General features: G+C 45.1%; 1 protein-coding gene and 1 non-coding gene across 6 annotated transcripts in view; one reads left to right on the forward strand and one right to left on the reverse strand.

Moving 5' to 3' along the window:
* Nucleotides 1-27,476, forward strand: part of mtus1b (microtubule associated tumor suppressor 1b) — a 95,966-nt gene that overhangs the window by 13,797 nt on the left and 54,693 nt on the right. The window contains exons 1-4 of one of the 5 annotated variants that reach the window (XM_045722931.1): nucleotides 3,739-4,133; nucleotides 6,832-6,927; nucleotides 20,432-22,369; nucleotides 23,682-23,916. In XM_045722931.1, coding sequence (XP_045578887.1) covers nucleotides 20,792-22,369; nucleotides 23,682-23,916 — 1,813 coding nt within the window. In that variant the 5' untranslated portion in view covers nucleotides 3,739-4,133; nucleotides 6,832-6,927; nucleotides 20,432-20,791. Of the gene's footprint in view, nucleotides 1-3,735; nucleotides 4,134-6,831; nucleotides 6,928-20,431; nucleotides 22,370-23,681; nucleotides 23,917-27,476 lie in introns of those variants that run through there. The other 4 variants (XM_045722933.1, XM_045722934.1, XM_045722929.1 and 1 more) reach the window with 4 other exon arrangements.
* Nucleotides 2,243-2,318, reverse strand: trnav-uac (transfer RNA valine (anticodon UAC)). Its single transcript has one exon. It is a non-coding gene; the product is annotated as a tRNA-Val (tRNA).

The raw sequence follows: 27,476 nt of genomic DNA on the forward strand, positions 1-27,476 counted from the left end.
CTGTCCTGCTGACCAGCCCGTAGACCCTGTCCTGTTGACCAGCCCGTAGACCAGTACATGTGTGAGAGGAGCCAGGAGAGATAAAGGTCTAAATCTGTGTGTTATCAGTGACAGCTGGCTCCATGTAGTGCACACACACACACACACACACACACACACACACACACACACACACACACACACACACACACACACACACACACACACACACACACACACACACACACTGTCGGTGTAAAGAGACTTATCACTCTTAACTGTGTTCTCAGTCAGACAAGGATTGATTAGAACTTGTATTTTGAGTCTGGTCAACACTGGAATGTTGCAAATGGTTTCTGTTCTGGAACTTTCTGTGCTAGAACTATTTAAGTTACAGAGAAATGTTGTCAATCAAAGATGCAAAGATGGGGAGAGTTCTCTATGAGCTGTGTGAAGTTATTGATGACAAGGAAGTTCATGTCATTTTCACTAGGTTACAAGGAGACACCAACATACAGACACACCCTAGCTCTCTCTGCCTGTCATTTCCATGGCTAAGTGAAAGGTTATATGAGGGTTTGCATGCCACCAGGAAGCCAGGCTCTCATCCCGGAGAAACATTTCCTCAACGTTCATATCATACCAAACAAACATTACCTCAACGTTTCTTCATACGCCTGAACAGTATAGTTACTCTAATCCCCTTGTGTGTGTTTCCCCTCTGATCTTGTGATTCCATAGCCTTTAACTCTGACCTGAGCTTTAACATAAGAAATGCTGGCTTGGCTTTGAATTCTTCAGCATCCTTTTTAATTTAATCAAAAATAAATCTGATTATTTTCGACACAACTATAACATGCCTGGACTGGAAGAAAATGTATCTGAAAGTAGTGATTATGGTTTGTGTTTTTGCAGTTGCTTCAGTCAATGTTTTTATATATTGACCCGTTATTTAATCAGATAAGTCATGGAATGATTGGTTGATGATGCCATTCTCCACATATATATGACAGTTTTCAAGCCTTAAACGTTTCCATCCATTGATCTTTGTGTGAATGAATTTAAACCACTTGGTCTGTAGCTGCTGCCTGCTTACCCCTGAACTACATGCTGGCTGATTCCCTTCCCACCCCTATGTGCTTATTGAAGTGGGAAAGTTCTGGAATGATTTTCAGTTCTAAGCTGCAGTATGCGTGGCGGATGTTGGATGTCCGAACTTCATTCTTGTCAAACATCTAGTGTTTGTTCATTCCAGACTTAGTTAGATACAGTAGGGTGAAGGAGACCTATCGGGAGAACCCAAAATCTCTCTTTCTTTCCTCTAGTTATCCTTCTCTCGTTCTCTCTTTCTATCTCCCTTTCGTGTAAAGTCTCTACATTTTCACCCTGTGGGAAGAATGAGTGTTGGGTGTGTGTTGCTCTTTGCTCGGACAAATCCGCGTGGGCTCTGCTTATTTACATTGTCTCCTTCCTTTTGTGTTCTCTGTGTGTGTTATGCAATCGATTTGCCATTTCAATGGCATCCAATTTCCAGAGACTGTCTTCATTTGAAATGTTGCTGTGATCCAGATATGCAGCAAGGACATTAACAGTGTGTGTGTGTGTTCTCATAAGATACCATGGAATAATTCATTTCTGGAGATATCAAGTGAGTCCGTCGTCATGGAGATGTTTTCCTGAATACAGAGTTGTCTCTGTCTTCTTCTTGGAGAGAAAGTCTTCATATCGCCATGGCGTTCTGATGGTTCCACTGAGCCTGCCAACGCTGGTTAGGGCAGTGGACATGTCACATGCAGCGTCCGTCCGACCGACCGACCCTGTTCCTCCTATTTAAGTAGCATTAGCGTAGGCCGACGATGCAGTTGCTGTAATATTTAGCTACTGTTGTTGATCATAAGTCAGTCTTACTGTGTAGATCCTCCTGTATTTATACTGTATTTGTCCACATGCTGGAGTTCATGACCTCTGTGTGCTGGGTTTGGGTTCAGAGGTCAGATATCTAAGGTAGCTCCCCTGTTAGAAGTGTGTGTGTCACCGGTATAGGCGTTATCCTGAGTGACCTGTATATGTGTGTGGGCACATGCATGTGTGCATAAAACTAGCAGTCGTGCATGGATAAGGCTCTTTGCAATCTCTCTATTTACACAGGACTAGCTGGTCAATAGCCATGTGTACATTTACATTTAAGTCATTTAGCAGACGCTCTTATCCAGAGCGACTTACAGTAGTGAATGCATACATTTCATAAATGTTTTCGCCGTACTGGTCCCCCGTGGGAATCGAACCCACAACCCTGGCGTTGTAAACACCATGCTCTACCAACTGAGCCACACGGGACCCGTATCGGCATGTCACATGTTGTAATCTATTTACACGGGACTAGCAGGTCAGTAGCCCTGTGTATCGGCATGTCACATGTTGTAATCTATTTACACGGGACTAGCTGGTCAGTAGCCCTGTGTATCGGCATGTCACATATTGTAATCTATTTACACGGGACTAGCTGGTCAGTAGCCCTGTGTATCGGCATGTCACATGTTGTAATCTATTTACACGGGACTAGCTGGTCAGTAGCCCTGTGTATCGGCATGTCACATGTTGTAATCTATTTACACGGGACTAGCTGGTCAGTAGCCCTGTGTATCGGCATGTCACATGTTGTAATCTATTTACACGGGACTAGCTGGTCAGTAGCCCTGTGTATCGGCATGTCACATATTGTAATCTATTTACACGGGACTAGCTGGTCAGTAGCCCTGTGTATCGGCATGTCACATATTGTAATCTATTTACACGGGACTAGCTGGTCAGTAGCCCTGTGTATCGGCATGTCACATATTGTAATCTATTTACACGGGACTAGCTGGTCAGTAGCCCTGTGTATCGGCATGTCACATATTGTAATCTATTTACACGGGACTAGCTGGTCAGTAGCCCTGTGTATCGGCATGTCACATATTGTAATCTATTTACACGGGACTAGCTGGTCAGTAGCCCTGTGTATCGGCATGTCACATATTGTAATCTATTTACACGGGACTAGCTGGTCAGTAGCCCTGTGTATCGGCATGTCACATATTGTAATCTATTTACACGGGACTAGCTGGTCAGTAGCCCTGTGTATCGGCATGTCACATATTGTAATCTATTTACACGGGACTAGCTGGTCAGTAGCCCTGTGTATCGGCATGTCACATGTTGTAATCTATTTACACGGGACTAGCTGGTCAGTAGCCCTGTGTATCGGCATGTCACATGTTGTAATCTATTTACACGGGACTAGCAGGTCAGTAGCCCTGTGTATCGGCATGTCACATGTTGTAATCTATTTACACGGGACTAGCAGGTCAGTAGCCCTGTGTATCGGCATGTCACATATTGTAATCGTCTGCTGTATTTTCCTGTCCCTCCAGAACCTGCCGCTACTTTTCTGCTGCAGCAAATAAGGGTGGGAGACTTTGGCTGCTTAGCAACAGTGAATTCTGATTTGGCTTGGTGGGAAAAGTCTCCTCCCACTTTGGGGGGGGGGCAGCATTCTGACCAGGTTACCTGCTCACTCTCACACACACACACCCCCACACACACACACATTCATTCCTCTCCAACAGTGTCAACAGAACTGAACTCTCCCCTCCCACTCTAAGTTAGACCTTGAACATGCCTGGCTGTGTGTGTGTGCTTTAGGAGGAGGCGTGTGTGTGTGTGCGTGTGTGTGTGTGTGTCATGGAGCGAGTTGAGGAGAGCTGCTGCTGCTGGCATGAGGTGCTCATGGTAAGGGGGGAAAACACATTCCATCGCTGCCTTACACACAGACACTACTCCCCCCGGTCGTCCCGTCCCCCGTCCCTCTCTCTCTGAGAAGCTTTGGGGTTACTTACTGCAGTACTGCCGAGCTGAGCCTCAGAACTGAAGGGGAGGGGTGGTTCTAACTCTCTCTCTGAACCTCGTCAGTCTGAGGAGAACACTGATAGTATCGGACACAGCGGGGACAACTCTCCCACCACATCAACTGTGCAGCAGCACGCGTGTGTGTGTGGTAGCGCTAAAGGGAGAGCGCTAAGTGTGTGCCAGAAAAAAGGAGGAGTGTGTAAAAGGAGAAGCAGCACCATTCTGGCTGTGTTTTCTCTCAGTGTACAGAGGGGCTGGATGTCTGGGTAAGTCATGGCTGGAGCAGCAGTACTTTGTATGATGGAGTTGTGTGTGTGTGTGTGTGTGTGAAGGGGAGGTAGATAACATGTAAAGATAACTTTGCCTTGACTCTGGGGCATATTTCAGCCTGGGTATTTGGATAGTATGTTATTAGTAAACTGAAACAAGTTGGTCAGTATGTTATTACTAATTTGACATTTCCATAATTACCCATGTTCCAGTAAATTTGACATTTTAGTCATTTAGCAGACACTCCTATCCAGTATCTTGCTCAAGGGCACATCGACAATGTTTCACCCAGTCGGCTTGGGGATTCGAACCAGCGACCTTTTGGCTACTGGCATGCTCTTAAATGCTCTTAACCGCTAGGCTACCTGACGTCAGTACTATTGTTGTAGTTAGCTATACTGTAGTAAGCTATCACTTAATATTGACTCTCTTGTACATAAGATTAATGTCCTTTATTAGCATGTCACATAAGACTGACTCAGATGTTTTTAACAGACTGACTGACTGAACATCAGATGTTTTTAACAGACTGACTGACTGAACATCAGATGTTTTTAACAGACTGACTGACTGAACATCAGATGTTTTTAACAGAATGACTGAACATCAGATGTTTTTAACAGAATGACTGAACATCAGAGGTTTTTAACAGACTGACTGAACATCAGATGTTTTTAATCAGCCTGCCTAGGGGCATGGATTCCATCAGCATGTTTGGTGAATTGTATAGAGTTGCGGTCCGGTCCATATATTAGCTATGAGCTCTGTACTGTAGTGATCTGCTCTGTAGGTATCTGGTTTGGCAGCTATCCAGCACCTCTCTCTGACATTATTAAGAGACTAGATTGATTGGGTGTGTGTGTGTGTGTGTGTGTGTGTGTGGCCGGGACACGCGTCACTGTTACACAGCACAAGGCCATTTACACCGGGTCAACACACTTGTTAATGATATCGCCAGGGGAAAACAGTGTGACGTGCACACACACCCCTTAACAGTCAGATAGTGTCGCAATCACACACACACTCCAAATACTGTCTACCTCTTAAAACAGTGTTAGATTTCTCACACACACACACACACACACACAGCCTGTAGTTGCATTTGTTTCTTTCCGACCCCACAGATACAGCGGTGTTTGTATTCTGTTAGGGCACCATTCTCCTGAAACGTCTCGTCCTTGGTCTGTGGGTGACTAAGCACGCTGCTCATTCCTATGGCAACCATTTTTGTTCTGACAGCGTTCTCAGCTAGACCGAGGTGCTGTCCTGGGAATCTAAAGACAGCATTATGAAGTATCTGACTGCTACATTCCTTGGTGCCGTCTGACTTCCTGATTAGACAGAGCCTGTTGTTGCCATATAGATAGAATCAGAGTATCTAATCATTTTATTGTTTCCACAGTCCTAGAGCTGGCAGATCTATAGCTGTGAGACGCATTAACGATGAATTGACATGATTACCGACATGTCAGTAATTAACAAGCTCAGGGTGAGTTTTAGTTCAGACAGGCAGTGGATCTGCAGAGGGGGGGGGTGTCGAAATGCAGGGCTTCAAGGTACGGTCTGATATCAGTAGTCATGGTGTGGTGTCATACAGCAGAAAGCAAAGGCCTGACCAAGGTTTTTTCCCGTGAGGATAAGGTGTGCATTTCAGATAGATCTGCTGTGCTGTGCTCTTCTCGGCAAGTAATCAACACTTTTGGGTAATTGTGTTCCGTTTCTGATTTGTTTAAATTATGGGAAAGTACAGGTGTTGTGACCAAGCATATGTAACGATTTCTAAGACTGTTGTGAAGTCTGGTAACATTTATGTAAATCAGCCTACAGGAAAGATAAATGCTGACAAGTATTGATTGTCCCCATGCGCCTGTACTAGGAACGTTGATGCCTCCTATGGAAAGTCTAAGCTGAAAAATATGAATGGCTTATCCATTAAATGGTTTAAATCGGAGAAAGGACCATGCGTTGTAATTAAAATATGAATGAATACCCCAATACAAAGCAGCTTAGCAGTCTTAGTAGCTTCCGACAGGACGTACTGTAATACACTGTGGCTGGCACTGACCAGTGTGACAGGGATTATAGCCCAGGGAATAGCCACTCACAGGGAGGTGACCCAACCTGCTGCTGATCCTACAGTAAGTCTGCACCATTCCTCCGGCTGATGCTGTTTCCACCACACGCAAAAGAGGAGAGGGAGGAAGAGGAGAGGGGCAAGGTGTAGGTGAGGAAGAGAGGGTGGGGGAGGAAGAGAGTGAGAGTAAGAGGGAGGGAGAGAGAGAGTGGGTGAATAGAGATAGTTGTAACACTTTATGGTCCGGCCCCCAGCATGGAAAGAGCATTCCCAACCTCCATTTCTGGAACTGCTGTACCCCGAAGCCCTGACTGACTGACTGCGCTCACTGACGGTTAGTGCAAGTGGGGACGCTGTGGAACCAGCTTTAGGGCTGGTACTTATCTCCAGTCAGATTAGTGACGGTGAAAGCAAGGTGTCTTTAGCCTTACAAGTGCATGACAACCAACCGGGTAAAGAGGAAACCTAGACTAATCTTCCTGGAATGAGAGGCAGGTTTTCTGTTGAGGCTGTGGAGAGGGATAACGAGAGAGAGGAAGGTTCATAATAGAAGTTTTTATATTTTTCTGTATTAGTTTATGATGATTTACTTTCACCTCTTTATTTTGTTTTTCATTAAGCTTAGATGCTGAAGTAACTGCCAAAGTTTGAGTCTCGGCTCCAACAGGAAGTGATGTTGTTTGGTCTGATTGCGTATTGTCCAGGAGCCTTGGGAGGTAGGCTGTATCATATGATTTGGACCTATGCTGTGTAACTTTAGCCTGTGTTATAGTCTATTATTGATCTGTAACGTTAGCCTGTGTTATAGTCTATTATTGATCTGTAACTTTAGCCTGTGTTATAGTCTATTATTGATCTGTAACTTTAGCCTGTGTTATAGTCTATTATTGATCTGTAACTTTAGCCTGTGTTATAGTCTATTATTGATCTGTAACTTTAGCCTGTGTTATAGTCTATTATTGATCTGTAACTTTAGCCTGTGTTATAGTCTATTATTGATCTGTAACGTTAGCCTGTGTTATAGTCTATTATTGATCTGTAACGTTAGCCTGTGTTATAGTCTATTATTGATCTGTAACGTTAGCCTGTGTTATAGTCTATTATTGATCTGTAACGTTAGCCTGTGTTATAGTCTATTATTGATCTGTAACGTTAGCCTGTGTTATAGTCTATTATTGATCTGTAACGTTAGCCTGTGTTATAGTCTATTATTGATCTGTAACTTTAGCCTGTGTTATAGTCTATTATTGATCTGTAACTTTAGCCTGTGTTATAGTCTATTATTGATCTGTAACTTTAGCCTGTGTTATAGTCTATTATTGATCTGTAACGTTAGCCTGTGTTATAGTCTATTATTGATCTGTAACTTTAGCCTGTGTTATAGTCTATTTTTTGTGTATTTTTTACCCCTTTTTTTCTCCCCAATTTCATGGTATCCAATTGGTAGTAGTTACAGTCTTGTCTCATCGCTGCAACTCCCGTACGGACTCAGGAGAGGCGAAGGTCGAGTGCCATGAGTCCTCCGAAACACAACCCAACCAGCACTGATTCTTCACACAATGCCCACTTAACCCGGAAGCCAGCCGCACCAATGTGTCGGAGGAAACACCATACACCTGGCGACCGTGTCAGCGTGCACTGCGCCCGGCCCGCCACAGGAGTCGCTACTGTGCGATGAGACAAGGACATCCCTGCCGGCCAAACCCTTCCTAATCCGGATGACGCTGGGCCAATTGTGCGCCGCCCCATGGGCCTCCCGGTCGCGGCCGGCTGCGACAGGGCCTGGACTCGAACTCAGAAACTCTAGTGGCACTCGGGACCACTGCGCCACTCAGGAGGCTTGTTATAGTTGTCGTGTCTTTGGCATCATTAAACTGAAGAGTTATTTAGTTTATCAAATCAATTCTCTGTAATTATTATTACGTGATTAACTAATCAGGTAGATGTAATTAATTAGGAAGTCGGGGCACCAAGGAAAATATTCAGATTACAAAGTTATAATTTTCCTAATATAACTTTCAGATATTTTAATATCTGATCAATTAGTCTCCTGATTAATGAATTATTCTTTACCTCACGTTAGTCTCATTCCAAACGTCGTAAATTGTTGGTTATCTGCACGAACCCAGTCTTCACTATGAGTCATCATGCATCAATTGTCTTAAATCATTTATTTACTAACTAAATAATCACAGAAATGCACAAACAGACAGTAGATATAGTTACAAGGAAATGATAGTGGAGTTTCCCTAGTGGGATAAACCGGTATCGCAGCTTGGTGGACAAAAGGGAAGTGGGGGTCGACTGAGATAAAAGACACTACAAAGTTGATAATTATAACAATTGAAATGCTAACCCTTTGCACCTGAACGCTCACTCATTCGGGAATAATTGCAATCAATATATATATTTACTCTCAGTGTGTCGTCGTGATCTCTGTGGGAAAGTTTGTTTCTGTTGGAGAGTTTGTCCGCCCTCTCTCTCTCTGCTGTGGTTAGAATGGTGAGTTCAGAGTAACATTCAGCAATGTTCTTATAGAATAGATGTTTCGGCGGTTGTTGGTCCTCGCGTTCACGGGTACATAATTATTAGCTGCAGACTAGTAATTAATATCAAAGATTTGTTCTTATTCTGTCGGTTCGATAGTCTCAGAGTTTAACCATGTGGTATGGTTAAGAATTCAGCAATGGGCTCAAACCTTAGCCCTCTCGTAATTGAGAGAAGCATGGTCTAAAGATAAATTCCCAAGGTGGGGGTTATATTCGGAAGAGCAGAAAGGGGCTGTCCCACGACACCAGATCAATGTCTGTGCTCATGGGGCGGGCCTATGATTTAGTTAAACTCCAAAGGGAATTGGAGTTTCCTTCATTAAACAGTTTAAAATCACATGACATCATTTCACAAATAGTTTCATCTTTACTCATTCCTTTTATACAACAATTAGATGCAAGCCTCATAACTGAGACTCTTGTATAAACATGATTACGGTAATGTGGCTGTATTGACTCTCATGAGTTTCACAAAATTGTACCAAACTGACCAGTTCATAGCTGGCTACTTCACCGACCGTTTATACATTCTCCAGAACATGAATATTGTTCAGTTCTCAAGGTCTGTGAGGTGGAAGAAGTTCCTTTGTTCTCTCTATCTCTCTCTCTCTCTCTCTCTCTATATATATATATATATATATATACACACACACACACACACTGTCTGGCCATGAGGAAGAATCTCTTCCAGGAATTTACAACCTGAGATAACAGCAGCCTGGGTGTAAGAGAGGAGGGGAGGGGGGATGGTGCCTGCTGTACCCAAAGAGGGCAACGTCATGACATAGTCTATTATTGATCTGTAACTTTAGCCTGTGTTATAGTCTATTATTGATGGAGGTCAATTAACCAGTCATTGGTATAGCCATTGATTAAATCTGTGTGTGGAGCATCAAGATCGTCAAGTGTGCTGGAGTTGGTTTTCAATGTACTCCGTTATTGTCATTTGACCAATAGTCAAATTAAACTAATCACGTTAAAGGTTACTTCCTGGTTAGTGAACTCTTGCTCCACTGTAATACCAGTTGTGGATAAAGTGTCAAATTTACATGATTACACTGCAGCAGCCAGGCAGGAAGACCGTGTGAGGACCACAGTCTCATCTCTCTCATCTTAGTTCCTTGTTGTTCCAATCATCACTGTCCATCTAGGCTGTGTGTGTGTGTGTGTGTGTACACGGCAACTCGGATAGTGTCTGTTTTTGATACCTAATCTCCTATTGACACGTAAAGATTACCTTTTAGCTTGTTGTTGATTCTACCTCTGCTAAGTCTGTCATGTTGATGCTACCTCTGCTAAGTCTGTCATGTTGATGCTACCTCTGCTAAGTCTGTCATGTTGATTCTACCTCTGCTAAGTCTGTCATGTTGATGCTACCTCTGCTAAGTCTGTCATGTTGATGCTACCTCTGCTAAGTCTGTCATGTTGATGCTACCTCTGCTAAGTCTGTCATGTTGATGCTACCTCTGCTAAGTCTGTCATGTTGATGCTACCTCTGCTAAGTCTGTCATGTTGATTCTACCTCTGCTAAGTCTGTCATGTTGATGCTACCTCTGCTAAGTCTGTCATGTTGATGCTACCTCTGCTAAGTCTGTCATGTTGATTCTACCTCTGCTAAGTCTGTCATGTTGATTCTACCTCTGCTAAGTCTGTCATGTTGATGCTACCTCTGCTAAGTCTGTCATGTTGATGCTACCTCTGCTAAGTCTGTCATGTTGATGCTACCTCTGCTAAGTCTGTCATGTTGATTCTACCTCTGCTAAGTCTGTCATGTTGATGCTACCTCTGCTAAGTCTGTCATGTTGATTCTACCTCTGCTAAGTCTGTCATGTTGATGCTACCTCTGCTAAGTCTGTCATGTTGATGCTACCTCTGCTAAGTCTGTCATGTTGATTCTACCTCTGCTAAGTCTGTCATGTTGATGCTACCTCTGCTAAGTCTGTCATGTTGATGCTACCTCTGCTAAGTCTGTCATGTTGATGCTACCTCTGCTAAGTCTGTCATGTTGATGCTACCTCTGCTAAGTCTGTCATGTTGATGCTACCTCTGCTAAGTCTGTCATGTTGATGCTACCTCTGCTAAGTCTGTCATGTTGTCTCAATCTAAAGTTGGCTTGCGTACCTTTCTAGTTTTCATCCCTAGTCAGGTTATGAGTTCTAGGTTAATAGTTCAGTGGTGCCTTTTTAAACCTCTGAATCTCTCAACTTCCCCTCCACATCTCCATCCCCTCCCTCTCTTTATAGTACTCGACAGGCGTGCACTAAAACGTGCCAGTGTCTCTCTCCCCACAAAGACCTAAGAGCGTAACGTGAACGGACACCAACTCTTAGATGTGGGGAATGCGCAGCTCTGACTGAAGCCCAGAATGTCAGTCGGAGTCCCACATGGCACACTATTCCCTAAGTGCACTACTTTTGACCGGGGCTCATAGGGTTACCCATAGGACTCTGGTCAAAAGTAGTGCACTATATAGGGGACTGTTTGGGACTCGGACTCCGTTCAAGAGCCTTTTGACCAAACGTTCCACTCGCTGTTTCCTTAATTGTAATGATCATGTATAGGCCAGTGTGTAGAGATGGGAGGATTGGAGTGTGGGTGTCACTGTTACTAAATGGAGTTGATCCAGTGATATGTAAGGATCTATTGGATCGTACATTGTAGAGGGCTGTAGTCTCTTTCTAAGCGGTCCACTCTACTTGAACTAGGTGGGTCTTTCACACTACTGTGTCAACTCTAACAGTGCACTTTTAGTGTGGTTGGGATGGTAGTCTGTTAAGTAAGTATGCTTGCTCAAATTCATACTCCCCAGGGGCCTCATTTATAAATGTTGTGTGCGCACAAAATATGCCCCAAAACAATTGTACACCAAGTAGGCATTTAGAAAAACTGATCTTGACGTGAGATTGTGCTTATCCTCCTGCAGACTACCGGTATTTTTAAGTATTACATTTACGTCATTTAGCAGACACTCTTATCCAGAGCGACTTACAGTAGTGAATGCATACATTTCATACATTTTTCCCCCGTACTGGTCCCCCATGGGAATCGAACCCACAACCCTGGCGTTGCAAACACCATGCTCTACCAACTGAGCCACACAGGACCATGCCAGCCAATGCTCTATGCAAGCCAATCCGAAGTGCTAGAACAGACAGTTCACCTTTTCCATTGATGTTTGTAGGCTACGTCTGAATAGCCTACTGTGATGTAAAATTCATCGAGTAGCCTAGGCATTTCATTTACAAACACAATACATGTCATAAGCATTGCAGAATAAATTCCATCACCTTTTCTGACCATGATGAGTCCATAAGTAGCCGTACAGCAAATTACCATGCGCATCTCTAATTTAATTGGGCCTATTAGATATTATAATTGAACGTTTTTGCTCCATGCATCTGAAAGGGAGCGCGGTTTATAACATGCAGGTGAACAGACACTTGATATTTTGCATCGAAGTGTGTAGGTAGCTATGCTAAGTAGGCCTACTGTAGTTTAAGAAAAATCAATCAAAAACCAATTTTTCTGAATTTGTGGGAATTTAGGTTCGGAGAAAGTAAATGCAAAACATTTTATTGATTTCAAACGATCTGTTCACAGGTAAAAAATAATCAGCATTTTTTTTTCTGTTTTAGAAATGGTCAGATAGCCTACAGCAAATGTCTTGGCCTAATTCCAATACTTCCAAAGTATACAGCAAAAAGGGCGTTATTGTCACCGTACAAGGTGAATGATGGGCATTATTCAGGCGGAGTTTAAATGCTTGTTCACTCGCGTACAGTTTTACGACAGGTCTGTTTTATAACGGGAAACATGCGTAAATATTTAGTTTTATTGCATTTTTGTATATTTTTTACAATTGTCTTTAACCACCACTGCATTTCAAAACTGTCAAACAAGTCAGTTGGATGGTTGGTTGGTTTGGCTGGCTAGCTGGCTAGCTGGCTAGCTGGCTAGCTAGCTAGCTAATTAGCAGCTGGCTAGCTGGATGTTTTTGAGTTCAAGGTTGAGCGGAGAAGCCTGAAGCAAGAGCCAAGAGAAGACACCTGAGATGACAGAGGACGAGTACAGATGCTCGGGAGTACTACAAGGTTACTTTGGACAATTGTCGCCGTACGGTGAGCATAGCTACCCGGCTACAGAGACCAGTCATCATTGATCCGGGTCCAGACCTGTCTGACCCTGTCCCTGACCAAGGCTCCTGAGTCTGTTACCTGGCTGTGACCGACTGATGCTCCCTCCCTCCACACAGACATGTATCACACCATGTCACATGATTCATTTGTTTATTTAATGATTGTTTATTTATTTAGATCGATTGCACATCCGCTCTTAGCTGACAATGTTGTACACCTTGACGATAAACTAAACCTTAATGTAGCATCCACGAAGCCTTCAAAACACTCTTGTCATAGGAAACACACAATTCTCTTGACATTAAAGCTCAGCTCTAACAACCCTTTAACACCCCCCCCCCACAGCATGGCAGAGCTGTACAATGCTACAGTGGTACCTCCCTCCCTCCCTCTCAGGTGACCTGTTCTGTATTGAGGTAAATACCAAAGGGCAGTGGCTCTATAATGGACTCTGTCTCAGGTGTACCAGCTCACCTGTCAGCTAGCGTTCCCACAACTGCAGAGGGCTAATGCATGTTTGATAAGGCCAGTGTGATATATATATATATATATATTATTCACACACACACACACACACACACACACACACACACACACACACACACACACACACACACTCAGGTCTGCAGTCGCCCGCCCAGCCCTAACTCACGCATTAGCAATGAGACAGGGTCACACTCCATGGCACGGGGATGAGTCACCACAACACCAGTAACACAACTCAGAACAGCAGAGGGAAGAGTCACCACAACACCAGTAACAACTCAGAACAGCAGAGGGAAGAGTCACCACAACACCAGTAACAACTCAGAACAGCAGAGGGAAGAGTCACCACAACACCAGTAACACAACTCAGAACATCAGGGATGAGTCACCACAACACCAGTAACACAACTCAGAACAGCAGAGGGAAGAGTCACCACAACACCAGTAACAACTCAGAACAGCAGAGGGAAGAGTCACCACAACACCAATAACAACTCAGAACAGCAGAGGGAAGAGTCACCACAACACCAGTAACACAACTCAGAACAGCAGAGGGAAGAGTCACCACAACACCAGTAACAACTCAGAACAGCAGAGGGAAGAGTCACCACAACACCAGTAACAACTCAGAACAGCAGAGGGAAGAGTCACCACAACACCAGTAACAACTCAGAACAGCAGAGGGAAGAGTCACCACACACACACACACACACACACACACACACACACTCAGGTCTGCAGTCGCCCGCCCAGCCCTAACTCACGCATTAGCAATGAGACAGGGTCACACTCCATGGCACGGGGATGAGTCACCACAACACCAGTAACACAACTCAGAACAGCAGAGGGAAGAGTCACCACAACACCAGTAACAACTCAGAACAGCAGAGGGAAGAGTCACCACAACACCAGTAACAACTCAGAACAGCAGAGGGAAGAGTCACCACAACACCAGTAACACAACTCAGAACAGCAGGGATGAGTCACCACAACACCAGTAACACAACTCAGAACAGCAGAGGGAAGAGTCACCACAACACCAGTAACAACTCAGAACAGCAGAGGGAAGAGTCACCACAACACCAATAACAACTCAGAACAGCAGAGGGAAGAGTCACCACAACACCAGTAACACAACTCAGAACAGCAGAGGGAAGAGTCACCACAACACCAGTAACAACTCAGAACAGCAGAGGGAAGAGTCACCACAACACCAGTAACAACTCAGAACAGCAGAGGGAAGAGTCACCACAACACCAGTAACAACTCAGAACAGCAGAGGGAAGAGTCACCACACACACACACCACCACACACACACACACTCAGGTCTGCAGTGGGTAACTCCATTAGCAAGAGATACACCGCACGGGGATGAGTCACCACAACACCAGTAACACAACTCAGAACAGCAGAGGGAAGAGTCACCACAACACCAGTAACACACTCAGAACAGCAGAGGGAAGAGTCACCACAACACCAGTAACACACTCAGAACAGCAGAGGGAAGAGTCACCACAACACCAGTAACACAACTCAGAACAGCAGGGATGAGTCACCACAACACCAGTAACACAACTCAGAACAGCAGAGGGAAGAGTCACCACAACACCAGTAACAACTCAGAACAGCAGAGGGAAGAGTCACCACAACACCAATAACAACTCAGAACAGCAGAGGGAAGAGTCACCACAACACCAGTAACACAACTCAGAACAGCAGAGGGAAGAGTCACCACAACACCAGTAACAACTCAGAACAGCAGAGGGAAGAGTCACCACAACACCAGTAACAACTCAGAACAGCAGAGGGAAGAGTCACCACAACACCAGTAACAACTCAGAACAGCAGAGGGAAGAGTCACCACAACACCAGTAACACAACTCAGAACAGCAGAGGGAAGAGTCACCACAACACCAGTAACACAACTCAGAACAGCAGAGGGAAGAGTCACCACAACACCAGTAACACAACTCAGAACAGCAGAGGGAAGAGTCACCACAACACCAGTAACACAACTCAGAACAGCAGAGGGAAGAGTCACCACAACACCAGTAACACAACTCAGAACAGCAGAGGGAAGAGTCACCACAACACCAGTAACACAACTCAGAACAGCAGAGGGAAGAGTCACCACAACACCAGTAACACAACTCAGAACAGCAGAGGGAAGAGTCACCACAACACCAGTAACACAACTCAGAACAGCAGAGGGAAGAGTCACCACAACACCAGTAACACAACTCAGAACAGCAGAGGGAAGAGTCACCACAACACCAGTAACACAACTCAGAACAGCAGAGGGAAGAGTCACCACAACACCAGTAACACAACTCAGAACAGCAGAGGGAAGAGTCACCACAACACCAGTAACACAACTCAGAACAGCAGGGATGAGTCACCACAACACCAGTAACACAACTCAGAACAGCAGAGGGAAGAGTCACCACAACACCAGTAACAACTCAGAACAGCAGAGGGAAGAGTCACCACAACACCAGTAACAACTCAGAACAGCAGAGGGAAGAGTCACCACAACACCAGTAACACAACTCAGAACAGCAGAGGGAAGAGTCACCACAACACCAGTAACAACTCAGAACAGCAGAGGGAAGAGTCACCACAACACCAGTAACAACTCAGAACAGCAGAGGGAAGAGTCACCACAACACCAGTAACAACTCAGAACAGCAGAGGGAAGAGTCACCACAACACCAGTAACACAACTCAGAACAGCAGAGGGAAGAGTCACCACAACACCAGTAACACACTCAGAACAGCAGAGGGAAGAGTCACCACAACACCAGTAACAACTCAGAACAGCAGAGGGAAGAGTCACCACAACACCAGTAACACAACTCAGAACAGCAGAGGGAAGAGTCACCACAACACCAGTAACACAACTCAGAACAGCAGAGGGAAGAGTCACCACAACACCAGTAACACAACTCAGAACAGCAGAGGGAAGAGTCACCACAACACCAGTAACACAACTCAGAACAGCAGAGGGAAGAGTCACCACAACACCAGTAACACAACTCAGAACAGCAGAGGGAAGAGTCACCACAACACCAGTAACACAACTCAGAACAGCAGAGGGAAGAGTCACCACAACACCAGTAACACAACTCAGAACAGCAGAGGGAAGAGTCACCACAACACCAGTAACACAACTCAGAACAGCAGAGGGAAGAGTCACCACAACACCAGTAACAACTCAGAACAGCAGAGGGAAGAGTCACCACAACACCAGTAACACAACTCAGAACAGCAGAGGGAAGAGTCACCACAACACCAGTAACACAACTCAGAACAGCAGAGGGAAGAGTCACCACAACACCAGTAACACAACTCAGAACAGCAGAGGGAAGAGTCACCACAACACCAGTAACACAACTCAGAACAGCAGAGGGAAGAGTCACCACAACACCAGTAACACAACTCAGAACAGCAGGGAAGAGTCACCCCAACACCAGTAACACAACTCAGAACAGCAGAGGGAAGAGTCACCACAACACCAGTAACACAACTCAGAACAGCAGAGGGAAGAGTCACCACAACACCAGTAACAACTCAGAACAGCAGAGGGAAGAGTCACCACAACACCAGTAACACAACTCAGAACAGCAGAGGGAAGAGTCACCACAACACCAGTAACACAACTCAGAACAGCAGAGGGAAGAGTCACCACAACACCAGTAACACAACTCAGAACAGCAGAGGGAAGAGTCACCACAACACCAGTAACACAACTCAGAACAGCAGAGGGAAGAGTCACCACAACACCAGTAACACAACTCAGAACAGCAGGGAAGAGTCACCCCAACACCAGTAACACAACTCAGAACAGCAGAGGGAAGAGTCACCACAACACCAGTAACACAACTCAGAACAGCAGAGGGAAGAGTCACCACAACACCAGTAACAACTCAGAACAGCAGAGGGAAGAGTCACCACAACACCAGTAACACAACTCAGAACAGCAGAGGGAAGAGTCACCACAACACCAGTAACACAACTCAGAACAGCAGAGGGAAGAGTCACCACAACACCAGTAACACAACTCAGAACAGCAGAGGGAAGAGTCACCACAACACCAGTAACAACTCAGAACAGCAGAGGGAAGAGTCACCACAACACCAGTAACACAACTCAGAACAGCAGAGGGAAGAGTCACCACAACACCAGTAACACACTCAGAACAGCAGAGGGAAGAGTCACCACAACACCAGTAACACAACTCAGAACAGCAGAGGGAAGAGTCACCACAACACCAGTAACACACTCAGAACAGCAGAGGGAAGAGTCACCACAACACCAGTAACACAACTCAGAACAGCAGAGGGAAGAGTCACCACAACACCAGTAACACAACTCAGAACAGCAGAGGGAAGAGTCACCACAACACCAGTAACACAACTCAGAACAGCAGAGGGAAGAGTCACCACAACTCCAGTAACACAACTCAGAACAGCAGAGGGAAGAGTCACCCCAACACCAGTAACACAACTCAGAACAGCAGAGGGAAGAGTCACCACAACACCAGTAACAACTCAGAACAGCAGGGGGAAGAGTCACCACAACACCAGTAACACAACTCAGAACAGCAGAGGGAAGAGTCACCACAACACCAGTAACACAACTCAGAACAGCAGAGGGAAGAGTCACCACAACACCAGTAACACAACTCAGAACAGCAGAGGGAAGAGTCACCACAACACCAGTAACACAACTCAGAACAGCAGGGAAGAGGATACATGGTTAGACATGGTCACTGACTGGATAACAATGTAGTGAATGCAGTCTTCACTTACTGCTACCTGCGTCCCACACATCAGATTAACCGTGATGGCATGACATCAAAGAGATGGCATTTAGAATAACCTATTAGCCTGCTGAATGAAGTGGTTAATGCCATCACTGTGCATTTGAATGGTTTCCTGAATCTTATTTATTCAACCTATATTCAGTTAAAGATGCACTATGCAGAAATAGCTCTGCCATTTCCTGGTTGCTAAAATTCCAAAATTTGCCTAATTTCAATTTATGTGACAAAAAAATCAAGTGTAATGTGTAGTCATTGTACCATCTAAACCGCTGTGAAATATATTTTCTATAACCAAAAATATTGTATTTTCAGCTGTTTTGAAGCTGGTGTACAAAAGTAAGACTAAACTTAAATCCGGGAAGCATAGAAATAGCACACATAGAACAGATCTACCGCTTAGACTTCGATGCGAATGACCGATCTATCAATTACATTTCTATGTGAATTTGGTCAAGTCGCCCAAGAAGTTACATATTTCTGCTTTTAAGAACTAATTATCACATACCAAGGCAACCTGACAAGTATTGGGTTGGTTGATGATTTTTTGAGTGTGCAGTAGGTTGTTGTTGGAGTGAATAGGGGTAGAGTTTTATCGAGAACACGCTAGGTAAGGCAGTACTATCGGTTACTCTCACTGTTGTCTAGGTGTAGTAGTGAGCTCAGTCTCTATAGGCTTCCTATTGTCACTGGGCCATTCATTGGTGAAGCACTGTCCTGGATATGAAAATAAAACTGATCCTTTTTATAGCCCCTCTCTTTCTCACTCTGACCCAGATTAACACACACACACACACACACACTGACAGGCAGGTGGGAGTCTTTTAGCCTGTATACCACAAGCTATCTGTCTTAGTTTTTGGATATGGAGCTGCAGTTTGTTCCTCGTTTAGACCAAGCTCTCGCATCGTGTTCCCAGAGGACTGCTAGGTAAATGGAGGTTCCTCTCTCTCTCTCTCTCTCTCTCTCTCTCTCGGATCTTTCCCTGTCAGGAACCCGCTGCATATCTGTTGTTTACGTGGAAAAAGCAAAGTGACTCCATCTGGTGTTTCAGTATCTCAGCAAGCGAACACTTTCCCCTTCAACGTTATCATGTGCACAAGATCTGGGGTGTGTTCATTCAACAAAAAAACAAGTGTTTCTTATTGGACAAGTTCAGGCCGTCCTGCCATGTTTCAGTCCGTTTTCTGATGTTTGGTGCCTAATGAATGCCACCCTGATCTTTTCTGTTTCTCCACTTAATTCAGTTTAGTCTCTGCATTCACCCTCGTACTGTAGAGTTGTGGGCCTCTGGCACATCCCAAATGGCACTATAGCAGTTTTCCCCAGCTCCAGTCCTCCAGTACCCTAAACAGCACACATGTTTGTTGTAGTCCCCCAGACAAACTCACCTGGTTCAACTCATTGAGGGCTTGATGATTAGTTGACAAGTTGAATTAGATGTGGTTGTCCTGGGCTACAGCAGAAATGTGTACTGTTGAGGGTAATGGAGGATTCCCTACACCACTACCTTTGACCAGAGCCCTATGGGGCCTGCTCAAAAGTAGTTCACTAAAAGGGGAATAGGGTGCCATTGGGATGCACTCTACTGTAGGTCTATGGCCTTTCTAACATTGCTTAAACTTAAACGGAGATATTGTTTGTAGCTTTTCAATACTACAGAGACCAACTTGCGTCTTTATTTTCCCCTTGGTTATGAGTATCAAAGCCAGTTTCATTAATTACAGACAATATTTCATCCTAAGACGGTTGACCTCATTGGTTTAAATGGCAACAGATTCTTAACGCCATATTAATGACTTTTAGTGGAAACTAGGACGGCTTTCTGCGTATTGTAATGCCACCTACTGTATGAATGGCAGGGTATCAATCCTTCCAAGAGAAAAGGTTTTTGAATTTGGGATTCAAGCATTACATGAGTTTCCACATCATAACCAATTAGGTTATGTTGGTACACTGTGTGCTCTTGTTGAAATGTTTTGTGTTGTGGTGCATTTTTTTGGGTGGCGTAATATCCTGTTTAATCACTTCCTGTGTTTGACCAACAGAGGGCAGCAGAGGTCTCGCTGTCTCTCTCTTTCTGTCTGCTTCTGTCTTTCTGTCTCTGTTTTATGATACTGTTATGTTAATATTGTAGACACTGTCAAATAAAGTATTTTCAACATTGGAGATAATAACTGTGATGTCATATTGATGCCTGTGTTTCCTTGTCGTTGTGTTTTCCAGAGGTTTTCAGAGGAGGAGCTCTGAAGAGTATGGACTCCACTCCAGTGACTGAACTAAAGGGTCAGCTGAAGGGGCCTTAGAATGGGACCACTCCTCACTTCCTCACTTGTCCAAAAGTGCACTTCAATATCTACCTCTCAGTGACTCTGTGACTCCTAGGCCTATAGGGACTGCTGACTACTTATCACTGGTATTGCGTTGATCTGAGTCAGCTTTAATCAATGAAACACCTTGCTCAGTAGACGTCTCCCCACATATATAAACAGTTGTAAGCATGGAGTTCTCTGTGGTTTGACCTTGTTTTGAGGTCTTTAGCAGTTAGCGACATTAGCTTTCCCCACGCACTCCCGGAGACCAGAGATGAGTGTGTCTCAGCCCGGGGAACGCGTCCCCATCGGGGGCATGAACGGCTCCGCAATGAAGCTCCCTCTCCTCCGCACCGGTGACCGAAATGGCAATGCTTTCCCTGTCTCCTCTTCCTCCTCCTCTTCCTCCCCAGACTCCCTGCAGAGTCTGAGCAGCCTGGATGTCGACATGGAATGCGTGATGTCGTCCCAAATCAAAATGGGCGCTATCTCACCCGCTGGGGAACTGCCTCAGACTGAGTTCTCGGAATCCAACGACAACTCGGTGTCCGTCTACGTGGACGCTGATGAGGACTCCTGGAACGACAACCTGACCCTCGCCATGAGCATTGCTGGGATACGGGAGCATAGCAATGGTAGCCAAGGCGATCTCCATGACAACGTTAGCAGTGTGGCGAGCAACAGCGGTGGGAGAAGGGACTCTTCTCCGGACTCGGCGGCCACGGAGATCCCCGGTGACGATGATGATGTTGAAGATGATGAGGAAGGGTCGTTCCTGTCGGTGAGCTCGGACATGGTGATGAGGAGAATCAGCCTGAGCGACTCGGAGCGGCTCCCCAGCAGCGGGGTGTCCATCCTGGAGGACTCGGACACGGCCTCCCCCTCCACCACGGCTCCCATCCAGGCTCCACACTCCGCCCCATTGCCTGACCTCTGTAAGGGCCTCGAGGGGAGGAAGAGTCCTCATGCTGGGACCGTCACCATGGAACTCCAGAACCTCCAGACCGGGGCTAGCAGCTCACCAGATCTGCCCGATAGAGAGGCGCTTCAGGTGGGGGTGGATCTGCCCGAGGAGGCCTGCACTCTGGATGTTCTCCCCATGGTGGAGGCAGCGGACACCGAGCCTGGTGTGGCACTAGAGGTTCTTCTCAGTGAGACTATAGTGTCTCCAGGTTCTGAAGGCTTCACTGTAATCTCCCAGACCTCCACCTCAGTACAAGTCTCCAAGGGTGTGGATTTAGCAGTGTCCCCCGTTACCATTCCCCAGTCTCCAAACAAAGGGTCCAAAGGTGCGAGCCCCGCCTTCCGCAAGACCAAGGAACACCCGTGTGCAACTCGGGTCAAACCGAACGCCGCCATCGCCAAGACGGCGGTCACCACGACATCCAAACCTGGTAGGACCGACGTCAAGAGGTTCCCCAAACCTGACCTGAAGAATGTCAAGTCTAAGGTCATGTCCAGGCCTGCCTCTACAACCAGAACAGCCAATCAGACACAGGGAAAAACTGTTCCGGCCAATGAAAAGAAAGCCCCAGACGGAGTCAAAAGGCAAAAGTCGTCTTTGGGTCAAACCAAAGTAGCTTCGCTGAAGCCGAGCCCCAGACCCAGACCCAATCAAAACGCAGAGCCCAGAGTCTCTAACCAATCTGAGAAGAGGAGGAAGGGCACTTTAGGCAATGGCATTCGCTCCACCTCCAGCAGCTCTCTGGGTTCAGAGTTGGCTGTGGATGGGCACCAGAGGACCACTCCAAATGGAGAAGAGGAGGGTACTACAGGAAGGTGTACTACAGGGGACACTACAGAGGGAGCAGGGGGTGAGACACCTGTAGGACAAAGGAGAAGCAACGGCACAGTAAGTAGCCCTGTGTGTGTGTGTGTGTGTGTGTGTGTGTGTGTGTGTGGGGGGGGTTCTATTACGGCCCTGTTTGAATAGTTTGAAAATCTTTCCTTCGTTCCTCCCTCTCTTCCTTGATGTAATCACTGATCTGCATGTCACATGATATAAGACCACACACCAGACTGCCCTCACCCAATTCAACTTGGCCAGATCAGTGACTTCCTCCAAGAAGTTAGGAAGGATATATTTTTAGTATCCACAACAGGGCCTGTTAGTGAACTGACTGAGATTTCCAGTCACCAGGAACATACTGTACTTTATCAGGATGATATGACGCGTGTATAGACCAAGCCCAAGGCTGGTTTCATCTCTAAACGGTGGGAGCAGTGGTTTTAGGTGAGGGAGTGGCAGTGGTTTGTTGTTGGTATTTTGCCTTTAAAACCATTGACAGGTTTCAACTCTTCCTGTGTTTGTTAGTGGCGTGATTGAGTAGTTCCTCAGGCAAGTCTGGCTGCGAGCATGTCATCACATGATTTAACTATGTTGTTATTCAGGCTTAAGTAATCCATGGCTAAAGGAGGGCTTTGGGTTTACATGTCAACTGTATTGTTCACTGCAGTATACTGCTGAACATTGAACACAGAGCAGTTTTGGGGTTCTGTTGAATGACAACATGAAATGCAGCGAGTCAAATCATTTTTTGTGGAATGTCTTGACATCTGCAGGGGTGTGTGTGTGTGTGTGTGACACGTCGGTTGTTGAATGTTCCGCCACATTCTGTTCTCAGTTTGAAACTGTCCTCAGAACAGATTTGTTTCTCAGACACTTCTCATATGAAGGCAAAAGCCATTTGTCAAACTGTTCGGAACAGCATAAGAATAGTCTGAACATTTATAGTAGTCAAGTCTTTTCTTTGAAAACTCGCCTGCAAACTCACTCCATATGTGCCCTGTGTTTACAGAAGACGAAAGAGGGAGGAAAGAGGGGGAGGAAATAAAGAGGGAGGGAATAAAGAGGGAGAGAGAAACTGGTCCCAGCAGTGAATCCCAGAGGGAATGTAGTACAATAGCAACTTTTTTACCTCAGAGTTCCAGCCTACTCCTATTTCCTCTCTCTCTCTCTCTCTCTCTCTCTCTCTCTCTCTCTCTCTCTCTCTCTCTGTCTCTCTCTCTCCTCCCCCTCCTTCTCACTCCTCCTGCCTGTGTGCGTCTACTTCCACATTTCTGCCTACGACTCTGGAATGGCCAACACCATGGTCTCGGTGCGCAGCTCCGAGCTGGGCCCCATGGGCTGGGACGCGGTAACTAAACGACAGCTCTTTCTGCAGAAGGTCTCCTCCAAGCTGGGGCCCTCATCGGTCAGACAGCTGCCCCAGGTCAAGGTCAGGGGGGCCGTGGGAGCGAGCAACACCGGGGGACCCTCCCTGTCTCCCACCTCTCCAGCTCCAGTAGGAGGGAGTTCTGGCTCCAGGCTGCCCCCTCCCGCTCCTCCTACGACGGGGAAGGACGGCCAGACCACTGGGAGTGTGTCTCCACCGAGAGAACGACCAAGTCAGCCAGCTGGTGACTACACACACACACACACACACACACACACACACACACACACACACACACACACGTCTTTCTGTGTGTCAGCAACTTGATAAAGTGAATAAATGACAAAGTGTAGAAAACAGACATTGCTGTGTGTGTAGAGACTTGAAACTGTGTGTGAGCGCGTGTGAGTGAGGTTTGTGAGTGAGGTGTAGTGGAATGTGAAAGGCATTCTCAGCTCTGCAGTGTCAGCCTGCTCATTGCCTGCTGCTGCTGCAGAGATGAGGGCACTTAAACACACACTGGTTTGGGAGAACAAGACACACACACACACACACACACACACACACACACACACACACACACACACACACACACACACACACACACACACACACACTCAATACAGATCAGAACAAGACAATCAGACAGAAACAAATACATGGAGCAACAGAGAGATTGTGTGTGTGGACGTGTTTAACCAGAAGTCCCCACAAGAATAGTAAACAAACAAAAATTTGACTAACTGCGGACATTTTGTTGGTCCCCACAAGGTCAAATGCTATTTCTATGGGGTTTAGGGTTAAGGTTAAAATTAGTGTTAGGGTTAGAATTAGAGGTTGACAGAATAATCAAATGTTTAATAACAATCGGTAATCGGCATTTTGGGATGCCGATTATGGCCGATTACATTGCACTCCATGAGGAGACTGCGTGGCAGGCTGACCACCTGTTACGCGAGTGCAGGAAGGAGCCAAGGTAAGTTGCTAGCTAGCATTAAACTTATCTTATAAAAAACAAGCAATCTTAACATAATCACTAGTTAACTACACATGGTTGATATTACTAGTTTAACTAGCTTGTCCTGCGTTGCAAATAATCAATGTGGTGCCTGATAATTTATCATAGAGTCATAGCCTACCTCGCCAAATGGGTGATGATTTAACAAGCGCGTTTGCTGAAAAAGCACTGTCGTTGCACCAATGTACCTAACCATAAACATCAACGCCTTTCTTAAAATCAATACACAAGTATATTTTTTCAAACCTGCATATTTAGTTAAAAGAAATTCATGTTAGCAGGCAATATTAACAAGGGAAATTGTCACTTCTCTTGCGTTCTGTGCAAGCAGAGTCAGGGTATATGCAGCAGTTTGGGCCGCCTGGCTCGTTGCGAACTGTGTGAAGACCATTTCTTCCTAACAAAGACTGTAATTAATTTGCCAGAATTGTACATAATTATGACATAACATTAAAGGTTGTGCAATGTAACACCAATATTTAGACTTATGGATGCCACCCGTTCGATAAAATACAGAACGGTTCCGTATTTCCGTGAAAGAATAAACGTTTAGTTTTTTCGAAATGATAGTTTCCGGATTTGACCATATTAATGACCAAAGGCTCGTATTTCTGTGTGTTTATTATATTATAATTAAGTCTATGATTTGATAGAGCAGTCTGACTGAGCGGTGGTAGGCAGAAGCAGGCTCATAAGCGTTCATTCAAACAGCACTTTCCTGCATTTGCCAGCAGCTCTTCGCAATGCTTGAAGCACAGCTCTGTTAATGACTTCAAGCCTATCAACTCCTGAGATTAGGCTGGCAATACTATAGTGCCTATAAGAACATCCAATTGTTACGGGAATTAAGTTATCAATGTTCTTAAACCGAACTTCAATTAAACTACTCAGTCTGCCCCCCAGAGGGTATAAGATTCTGGTTGAATGAAGCAGACTGAGACCCAGCCAACAATGATCAGAACGTTTATTTACGAGAGCTCTAAAATCCATACAATGCACACAGCCTTTTATATCACACATTTCGTCATACAAATTAACTTGCATCAGTAGAGAACTCCACACCGCTTTAGGCGGCTGTATTTTTTTCACAGTACACAGACCACCTGTCTCCTTATCTTTTGCCAGCCTAGCCGTTTTCGGGCAGTTGTTCCCCTCCCTAACTTAGGGAGGCCCATTTTCCTGTTCCTTTCACAAGGTTGTCTTATCAACTATGCCCTGCTCATTTTGAAATAGTAACAGTGTCTTAGTCTTAAACAGTCTACTCACACACATTAGTACATTAACATTATAATCACTCGGTTATACATTTTCAGGGTGAAATCATTTAGTCAAACCTAATTTCCATTACAATCCAATAGTCAAAGGCATATGAAATACAAATGGTATAGAGAGAAATAGTCCTATAATAACTACAACCTAAAACTTCTTAACTGGGAATATTGAAGACTAATGTTAAAAGTCCCACTGTAGCTCAGTTGGTAGAGCATGGCACTTGCAACGCCAGGGTTGTGGGTTCGATTCCCACGGGGGGCCAGTATTTAAAATGTAATAAAAATGTATGCACTTTACTGTAAGTCCCTCTAGATAAGAGTGTCTGCTAATTGACTAAAATGTAAATGTAAAAGGAATCACCAGCTTTCATATGTTCTCATGTTCTGAGCAAGGAACTTAAATGTTTTTTACATGGCACATATTACACTTACTTTCTTCTCCAACACTGTTTTTGCATTATTTAAACCAAATTGAACATGTTTCATTATTTATTTGAGACTAAATTGATTTTATTTATGTATTATATTAAGTTAAAATAAAAGTGTTCATTTAGTATTGTTGAATGAGTAATTGTCATTATTACAAATATATATAAACCGGACAATTTGTTTTATCGGTATCGGCTTATTTTTTGGGGCCCTCCAATAATCGGTATCGGCGTTGAAAAAGCATAATCGGTCGACCTCCAGTTAGAATTAAGTTTAGGGTTAGGAGCTATGGTTATTTTTAGGGCTAGACGCTAGTGTTAGGTTTAGGGTTAAGGTACGGGTTAGGGTTAAGGAAAATAGGATTTTGAATGGGACTGAATTGTATGACCCCACAAGGTTAGCTGCGCAAGTGTGTGTGTGTGTGTGTGTGTGTGTGTGTGTGTGTGTGTGTGTGTGTGTGTGTGTGTGTGTGTCGATCTCCAGACTGTGTGTTTCTGCTTGGATCTGTCTCAGTTCTGCTCAGAGTTACATAAGATAACTCGCTCTCTCTCTATTTTCATCTCACTCTCTCTCATCATGTTCCCTCACCACATGTAACCTACTGCATCTTTTAAAAGCCATTTAAAATGGGAGACTGACGGACTGTGTGCTGTGCGTGTGACCATGCGTGTCTGCGCTCTAATTTTACTCTAACTTCCCTCTGTGTGTCCTCAGAGGAAGTTGAAAAGCATATGCAACCCTCTCTCTCTCTCTCTCTCTCTCTTCTCTCTCTCGCGCTCTCTCTCTTTTTGGGTCTTTCTCTCCTTCTTCCTTCTTTCGGGTCCTCTCTTCCTTCTGCCAGAGGGGTTGGATCTAATGTTTGGTTCTCTCGGTCCCCATACACACAAAAGGCTTTTCTTGTGTGAGAAAATTGAGACTACTGTTAGCGTGACGTGGGTCATTGGGAGTAAGTCCCAAATGCCACCCTATTCCCTATATAGTGCACTTCTTTTGACAAAAGCCATATGAGCCCTGGTAAAAAAGTAGTCCACTACATAGGGAATAGGGTGTCTTGGGACGTAGTCTTAGTTACGCGAGACATCAAGA

The sequence above is a fragment of the Salmo salar genome, chromosome ssa08 (assembly GCF_905237065.1).
Source record: "Salmo salar chromosome ssa08, Ssal_v3.1, whole genome shotgun sequence".
Taxonomy (NCBI): domain Eukaryota; kingdom Metazoa; phylum Chordata; class Actinopteri; order Salmoniformes; family Salmonidae; genus Salmo; species Salmo salar.